Here is a 9,501-nt window from a genome sequence, read left to right as displayed (position 1 = left end):
CGAAAATGAAGCTAAAAATTTGTTCTCAAAACGATTTTCCTTTTCGCTGGACACCAAATTGTGTAAATGCTTAAAAAGTATCATTGATTCATATCTTGAAATCGCGATATGTTCCAAAAACGTGTTTTGAGCCCAAACTTTGCATTTGATTCAAAACTGGGATATAATATAAATTAAAATTTATTTCTTCGTAGGGGTTTGATACCTACATTTTGTTATGAAAATGTAGCCTTAACTATCCAGAATTAAAGTATGCATGCAGATGGTTTTTTTCTTCTCGGCTTAAATTTAAAATTAGTAACAATTGAAAAAGATAATGGTTGGAACTGTGATATACAATATCTACACAATTCAATTAAAAGAGAAAAAGTTAAACGCTGTTTAAACCAATATCATTTCGTACTTTGTAATTTGATTTCTGTTTTCCTGCATTAGACCTGGGCAAACTTAAAACCATTTTGTGAAATCTTTATGGTTCATTGATTGTAAGAACAGTCTCATCAATCTGCTGTTTGTTTTAAAAAAACTAGGATTTTAGAGCGCTTCACGCACAATTTTCAAATGCCCATTTTTATTGTACTCAGATTTTTCTGTTTAATAATTTAATTTAAATATAGTAATAAATGTCCACATTTTATTTCAGGCAAAAACTGGTTGACGGTGAATAAGAAAAAGAATAAGAAAAAACCACTGATAAGCCAAATACTTGAAATACGTTTTAACTTCAATGGGAACTGCTCTGCGAAATAAGTTTCTACTACCCCCCCCTCAAAAAGATTTCTTTATATTTGGACTTAATAGATCCAAAATAAAAACAAGGATTCGTTTGAGGCAATGCATGTTTATCTTCAAGTTTATTGTTGACCTCGACTAATAAACATTGGTTCTGTTCTGTTTTAAATCAGTAATAACATAAGGAGCCAAAAGTTAAGAAAATTAATGAAATATTTCATTAATTTAAAAAATTACAATTTGTTAACTGTTTTACGGTGCCCACTACTGTTTCCAAGCCACTGCACTAGTGCATTAACAATATAACATAACAGTGAGTAGCTTAGGAAACTTTAGTTCCTGTTTTGATGTGTACACATGAACAGTGCCACTGAGTCATTAGATCATGAAGAAAACAATAATTTTGTTCAGGTAAATTCTGATTCTTTTGCTAGATACTTATCATTTCATCATTTTCAAAAAATTTGAAATCTATATTTAAGATGTTTTAATTCTTTCTATTCAGCCTTCTGCTGATGAGCTCTACTAGTTCAGGAGAACCTTCACTTTTCCACAAGGTTATAACCATCATCATCATCATCATCATCATCATCATCATCATCATCATCATCATCATCATCATCATCATAGATGGTCACATTTGACTTCTTTAACTTAGTTTGGTCATCGTTCGTGAATGATCCATTTATGCAAACAAACGATTAGATGCTCTGGCTCACTGTACATAAATAATTTTTTTACTTGTTTTCCCTGGAAAAATATTTTGAATCATATATTTTAATTTAAATTTATTTAGAATTCATTTCATGTAAGAAAAATGAATTATTCAAGTTTTAAACATTATTGAAGTTAAATTGTGAAACTGTATTCATGTTCAGAGAAAGATAACCCGTGGGGTTGGATGCTCAACTAGTCAAACAGTTACTGGGGTAGTAGATTGCAAGGTGATGATTTTAGTTTAGTTACTGGGGTAGTAGATTGCAAGGTGATGAGTTTAGTTTAGTTACTGGGGTAGTAGATTGCAAGGTGATGATTTTAGTTTAGTTACTGGGGTAGTAGATTGCAAGGTGATGAGTTTAGTTTAGTTACTGGGGCAGTAGATTGCAAGGTGATGATTTTAGTTTAGTTACTGGGGTAGTAGATTGCAAGGTGATGATTTTAGTTTAGTTACTGGGGTAGTAGATTGCAAGGTGAAGTTTTTAGTTTAGTTACTGGTGCATTAGATTGCAGGGTGATGAGTTTAGTTTAGTTACTGGGGTAGTAGATTGCAAGGTGATGATTTTAGTTTAGTTACTGGGGTAGTAGATTGCAAGGTGATGATTTTAGTTTAGTTACTGGGGTAGTAGATTGCAAGGTGATGAGTTTAGTTTAGTTACTGGGGTAGTAGATTGCAAGGTGATGATTTTAGTTTAGTTACTGGGGGAGTAGATTGCAAGGGTGATGAGTTTAGTTTAGTTACTGGGGTAGTAGATTGCAAGGTGATGATTTTAGTTTAGTTGTTTGTTGAATGGACAGAAATTTACTCAAATAAGAATTTTTAGCTTTATTGATCGGAGACCAAAACTAAAACATGTGGTTCTACATTTGACTCTTGGACTCTAAAATTCGCCTTGTGGTTGGGTGGGAGGGAAAACATTAAAATTATAAATTATATTATTCAAGCCTAACTGCCGAAATCCAAGACTGCCTTATTTTAAAAACAATCAAATAAAGGGTGTTAAGAAAAACTCATCAGGAGCTATATTTGTAATCTCTGCTGCTATTGTTACTAATCATTGTTTGATTTAGCTGCTCTGTAGAGTGGAAGCAACCTGTAAATCCTTCAATTATGGAAATGTAATGTAACAGATCAGGGGGAGAAAATTCGAGGAATTGCATTTTATTTTTATTTTTTAATAACCTTGGATAAATATATGAATAAACATATACTGGTTTCTAGGAGATGTGTGAACTGTGTCCTGATGAAATATCAAATGGATATAAAGATATTGGACGTAACACTGATGGAATGTAAGCTAACTCTTATCAGAGGTTTCCAGACGAAATTTAGCCCCAAACGGAGGCTGACACATCGCCTCGCCCCTCCTGAAGTGTAAAGAAAAGTCAAATTCCTCTAAGCGTTTTAGGCACTCTTTGAATTTAAAAATGAACCAATTTTCTCTTTGTGCAACCACCAGGCTTCTAGCGGCCTTATTCCGTTTTTTTGTGGTTCATGTTCTAACATTTAAAGTTGCAGAGCGGCGGTCGGAACTTTTGTGTGGATTATTGTGAGTCATAAACGTTTGATCTTAAAGACTCTGTATGAGTGACATATCAATGTGTTAAAGACTCTGTATGAGTGACATATCAATGTGTTAAAGACTCTGTATGAGTGGCATATCAATGTGTTAAAGACTCTGTATGAGTGACATATCAATGTTTGATTCAAAACTGTATCATTTAAAGCTTTGTCTGACCAGGAATGAGATTTTCATGATTTCTTTTAAATATTTTTTAACTGATTTTCCTTTAAAAAGGACATTTGGATTTTTTTTCTTCAGAAATAATGGAAGAAATGATCAGAATTAAACACCTTTCAAACGAGAAAAGCGATTAAACCTTTCACATTATCTATCAGATTCTGGTTTAAAGGGTATTGTTGCAAATCATCCCTCTCTTTAAATGGAGAGTAACTTGAAATTACACCTGTTGTCCCTTTAAGTTTATTTTAGTCATGAACCAAGGGTGAAGTTAATTGAAATTATAAAGTTTTAGATTAAAAATAAAAATTATAAATTTTGTTAAAGGTTCTTCTACACTGCAAGCAGGAAGGAGGATCAGAAAATTACTGAAGCGGTGATTAGTTCTAACATTTTCAAATACATTTTTCACGAATTTCAGTCATAAACAGTAAGAGCCGGAATTAATTTATAATTAAAAAGACGACTTTTCAATCCACCCCCTTGTGATTTTTTCTTTTCAACTTAAAACAGTTAACAATAGAACGACTAAACATTTTTAACTTATTTAACGTATTTTTTTCAATCACTAAAATTGCAAAATGTTCGCTTTACGGAATAGAAATTATTAAATTTTTAAATAAATATAATAAAACTTCGAATGCTGAGCTCTCAGAGCAGAGAATTCCAAAAGTTTTTTTGCGCAAATAATTGTTACAGTCTGCAGGTATGTTTTCGCGGAATTTTTTTTCTCGCAAAATTATATTTTGCGAAATTTCGCATTGTTTTCCTAACAATTTATTTTCAGCTGTCTGTCTGCCCAATATCTCATCCTTTTCCATTTGCTGGTGGTCTTAAGTGCTGTGAGGTCAAATACTTTTAAATTAAGATTACTCAAAAAGGTCTGAAGGAGTAAAACAGATACTAAACTGGTCTGTATAGTACACAGATACTAAACTGGTCTGTATAGTAAACAGATACTAAACTGGTCTGTATAGTAAACAGATACTAAACTGGTCTGTATAGTAAAACAGATACTGAACTGGTCTGTATAGTAAAACAGATACTAAACTGGTCTGTATAGTAAACAGATACTAAACTGGTCTGTATAGTAAAACAGATACTAAACTGGTCTGTATAGTAAACAGACACTAAACTGGTCTGTATAGTTAACAGATATTAAACTGGTCTGTATAGTAAACAGATACTAAACTGGTCTGTATAGTAAACAGATACTAAACTTGTCTGTATAGTTAACAGATATTAAACTGGTCTGTGTATAGTAAAACATTGATGAAATGTATTTCAGAAGAATTTGGCTGATCCTGCAAATGTTGTAACTAATTCACATGGATATCTTACTCTCAGTTCAAACACATGCTTGTGAGTTCATATTTATACATATTTTTTAGAAAAGATACTTTTAATTGATGGAATTAGGATTAGTTAGAATGGAGCTAATGAGTTCGGATTAGTTAGAATGGAGTTAATATGTTAGGAATATTTAGAATGGAGTCAATGAGTTAGGAATAGAATGGAGTCAATGAGTTAGGAATAGTTAGAATGGAGTCAATGAGTTAGGAATATAATGGAGTCAATGAGTTAGGAAAAGTTAGAATTTAGTTAATGAGTTAGGAATAGTTAGAATGGAGTCAATGAGTTAGGAATAGTTAGAATGGAATCAATGAGTTAGGAATAGTTAGAATGTAGTTAATGAGTTAGGAATAGTTATAATGGAGTGTGTTACTTTTAAAATGATGTGCCAAGTCTATTTATCTAATAATCTCTTGTTTAGGGGAACAAATGTTGTTTGTCCTTTTACAGTGTGTTCTAGAAACCAGACTTTAAATGCTCTCTCAATTCTCAAGGACAGTTGCAACAAATTATTATTTTTCGTCGATATATTTACACTCAAATAGTATACAATTCAAATCTTTCACTGTTAGCCAACATCATAATTTGATCTTTTTTTAAATATCTATTATTTTTCTTCAATATGTTTACACCCAGAATAGTATACAATTCAAATCTTTCATTGTTAGCCAACATCATAATTTGATCTTTTTTTAAATATTGCTTGTCAATTTGATCTGTTCATCTTTTGATTTATTTGATCTTTCATGGCGGGATTTTTTTTACTTCCTACAATTATTTGGTTATGAAAATAGACTCTTTAGGGTTGTAATATTTTTTAAAGATTAAGATATTTATTCTTTGCGAATACATTTAAAGATTTCAACTGGTTTATATTAATACATTACAATATTAAGCATTCAATTTTCATAATTTCCATAAGTAAAGCTGGGTTCGCCTTCGTAGAATCTGGTTCAGGCTCAGGATAAGGATTAGGTTCAGGTTTAGGGTAAAGATGAGGTTTATTTTCAGGCTCAGGATCAGGATCACGTTCAGGTTTAGGGTAAAGATGAGGTTTAGTTTCAGGCTCAGGATCAGGATTAGGTTCAGGTTTAGGGTAAAGATGAGGTTTATTTTCAGGCTCAGGATCAGGATTAGAGTCAAGTAGGATCGGATTCTTTATGGCAATCAACTCAAAAGAGGTATAAAAACTCGTCCAAGAGTAGTATCAAATCTCAGCTTAAAGTTGAGTTAAAGTCAGGTTTCAGCCGAGTTTTGTTCATTGGAAGCGTTTACTGTTCCTTTTGTAGCAATCACATCAATCACACGGACGGTCTTGGGTATTTTTATGGAGCACTCCTTGGGCTAGTGGGGTTTCAGAGCCCTCTCCTTTGTCAGAGAAGTACTACAAGACAGACAGAGCCTGTTCTTTGCCGACTGCACGAAACTCCTCTGGGCTTCTGCCTCAGGGTTATTGTGAACGAGTTTCATCCAAATCTTGAAAAGACGACATCTAGTGTCCTATTTGTTATTTTAATTAATCTATGGAGCTTGCCTTGAAAAAATGGGCTATAAGACCAGGATGGGCGGATTTTTGGTAATGTCAATTTGGTAATGACAGTTTGGTAATGAAAATTTGGTAATGACAATTTTGTAATGACAATTTGGTAACGACAATTTGGTAATGACAATTTGGTAATGACAATTTGGTAATGACAATTTGGTAATGACAATTTGGTAATGACAATTTGGTAACGACAATTTGGTAATAATAATTTGGTAATGACAATTTGGTAATGACAATTTGGTAACGACAATTTGGTAATGACAATTTGGTAATGACAATTTGGTAATGACAATTTGGTAACGACAATTTGGTAAGCTCACAAAAGTGACAATTTGGTAATAAAAATTTAGTAAACGAAATAAAAGTGATATTATGTAAAATTCATTTATTAGTTTTTTATTCAATTGAAATTGAAAATAATTGTAAAATTCGCAATATTTTCTAAAAACCACGTTTCAATCTCAGTTGTGTCATATCTTGCAAGAAGAGGAGACTTGGTTTAATAAAGTTACCAAATTGTCATTCGTTTGTAGTTACTTAATTGTCAATGTTAGGAAGTTGTTACCAAAATGTTATTTCCAAATTGTCACTTTTTTGTAGTTACCAATTTGTCCATACCAAATTGTTACTTTTTTGTAGTTACCATATTGTCATTACAATGTTGTCACTCTTTTGTAGTTACCAATTTGTCCTTTCCAAATTGTCACTTTTTTGTTACCAATTTGTCATTACCAAATTGTCACTTTTGTGAGCTTACCAAACTGTCATTACCAAATTGTCACTTTTTTGTAGTTACCAAATTGTCATTACCAAATTGTCACTTTTTTGTTGTTACCAATTTGTCCTTACGCTTACCAAATTGTCATTACCAAATTGTCGTTACCAAATTGTCACCTTACCAAATTGTCATTACCAAATTGTCATCACCAAATTGTCATTACCAAATTGACATTACCAAAATTCCACCCGTCAAGAACAGCCTTTATAGGGTTATAACTGTTGGTCTTATTGTAAAATAAATTTTCAATACTTTTCAGTACAACATTTTTAGAATAGATTTGAAAGTCAAGTATAACTAAAAGTTTGTCATTCATAATTTGTAATTCTGATTGTAAGATCCCATATGCTGATCTCCGAGATCACTACCAGGTGGAAGAAATACCAAACACGGCATCATCCTCTAGCTGCCAGTGGTATTGTGAAACTGACACTATGTGTAAGGTAAGTAACCAAGAATTTCATTTCCTGGCTTTCCAAATTTAAAACCCCTGTAATTTAAGCCAAAATACAGAGTGAAAATTCATAGTGAAAATACAGCTAGTTTTTACACCAGTTTTAAATTGATTACATTTGTTAGGGTTGGTATTGGATTTGGTCTGATTATCCTGGATCTGCAGCAAAGAAATGTGTTTTGATGAATGGCTCCAATTTAAAATTTAGGGTATCCTCAGGGTAGGTGTTTAGAAAGAAAATCCAGCAGAAAATCTATTCATTCATAAATGCATTACAATTCCTTGGGATAAAATGTTTTCTGACCTCAGGTTTTTCTGATTAAAGGGTTTCTGACAAAAAATGTGCTTAGCATTGCTTGTAAATAATGGTACCCTTGGTGCTTCATGTAAATGGTAAAAAGCATGGGTAATCCAATACATTTTTGCCAGGTCACTGATGACTACAGCTGGGTTCAAATCCAGCATCATTGTCTGGAACTAGATTATCAGCTGATGAATCCAGCATCATTGTCTGGAACTAGATTATCAGCTGCTGAATCCAGCATCATTGTCTGGAACTAGATTATCACCTGCTGAATCCAGCATTATTGTCTGGAACCAGATTATCAGCTGCTGCTGAATCAAGCAATAATGTCTGGAGCTAAATTATCAGTTAATTTAATATAAAACACAATTTTAGATTATTTACAAATACATGATAGCAAGTGAGATAGTATATTTTATTTAAATCATAGGCAGAGTTTAATCTACGAACCAAAATTGCGTAATGATTAATTGATTGCCGTAGAGAATTTCGTCATTATATCTACATTTTAAACATTTTAACTTGAAAAACGTATTTTTTTTGCTAACTCAAATATCAAATGTTTTCATATTTTAGTTTATAATGGCTAACACATAATGGCTGATGTTAAGTTACTGAAAAACGTCTAGTATAGTGTTTAAGGCAAAGGTACTATGTCCATATTTTTGCTCTGGAATTCAGAAATATAAACCAGCTTTTTCTTTGGCCACAGTTTTCTTTAAAAAGTAAGACTAAAACCAATTATGTTCATCATTTATATTTGCCTAAAGCAAAATTACATTAAACAATATAAAAGTTTACAAACTAATACTCTTTTCTCTGGATATCGAATTTTATACTTGACAGGGTTTGCCAAAAAACAGGTGCAATACAAGACTTTTAGCATGAGTATAGCTTATAGCTATTCAGAGGTGGTTTTCAGAAAAGGGGTTTCTTGGTCCCAGTCTAGTGTTTTTCGTTTTCTAAAAATGTGGTATGATGACAGCACTGCAAGGCCTGATAGATTTTCGCACATTGCTTTGAAACTAACACTGGGTTTGCAGAACTTATGCAGTTTCTTTAGAATCGCCTTATTTGATGGTGAGATATATCCTCTTGAGCCGATTTCAAAAGGATGAACAGACACATCCCTAGTTGTTACATCTGTGATAAAATGTTCATACTTGTTCATCTTTTGAGCGTTGGCATTTTTGATATTTGTTTCCAATGGGACAGTAAGCTTAAAAATATCCATCTTTTCCTCCATTCTATCGATAATTACTAGATCTGGTTTCTCTGTGGTCACAAGGAGGTTTACTGAGAAACGTCTAACAGTGTTTATGGCATAGGAACTATGTCCATTGCTAGCTGAAGAGTTTGTGTCCTGGTTGTCATTTATAGCTGACTGACTGTCTCTGGACTGATACAGTTCTGCACAAAGTTTTAAGAGTACAGCATTTACTACATATATACGCCAGGAGTTACATCAACTGTTCTTTAAACAAGCGGCACTATTTACAGTAACTTGGTTGCAAACCATGTTTGGTTTACACTAAATATATTCAAAATTTAGCTTGTATAGTAAACAGTTATGTCTAATTGTACCTGCCGCACCCTCTTCTAACTGAAACAAATCACTCCATTTAAGCTTAAGTTTGGGCTTTCAACCTACTACATGAATGTCTTTTTTTTTATTGTTTCATGAAAAATACTTCTAGTAACTGTTAAACGTGATATTTTGCTTTACTAAGAATAGCTCTTTACTTAGAAAAATGTTGTTCAAGATATTTGGGTTATTTTTAAGTAAACTTCATCTTCATACAAAAATGACAAATTTGGATTAATCAAAAAATATTAGAAAAAAGGATTTTGATTTTGTAAAAATGATTTTTGACT

The 9,501-nt window shown here is 32.4% G+C and overlaps 1 protein-coding gene across 1 annotated transcript; it reads left to right on the top strand.

Moving 5' to 3' along the window:
* Window positions 1–1,057: 1,057 nt before the first annotated feature.
* On the top strand, window positions 1,058–8,030 carry LOC111702803 (uncharacterized). Its single transcript, XM_023474591.1, has 12 exons — window positions 1,058–1,143; window positions 1,238–1,289; window positions 1,611–1,676; window positions 2,521–2,568; window positions 2,672–2,742; window positions 3,519–3,567; window positions 3,979–4,038; window positions 4,480–4,553; window positions 4,966–5,038; window positions 7,207–7,311; window positions 7,448–7,542; window positions 7,752–8,030. Exons 1-12 carry the CDS (start codon window positions 1,118–1,120, stop codon window positions 7,801–7,803), a joined length of 771 nt encoding a protein of 256 aa, XP_023330359.1. The 5' UTR covers window positions 1,058–1,117; the 3' UTR covers window positions 7,804–8,030.
* Window positions 8,031–9,501: the final 1,471 nt, after the last annotated feature.

The sequence above is a fragment of the Eurytemora carolleeae genome, unplaced genomic scaffold (genome assembly GCF_000591075.1).
Source record: "Eurytemora carolleeae unplaced genomic scaffold, Eaff_2.0 scaffold518, whole genome shotgun sequence".
Classification (NCBI taxonomy): domain Eukaryota; kingdom Metazoa; phylum Arthropoda; class Copepoda; order Calanoida; family Temoridae; genus Eurytemora; species Eurytemora carolleeae.
This window is presented reverse-complemented; position numbering and strand designations above follow the sequence as displayed.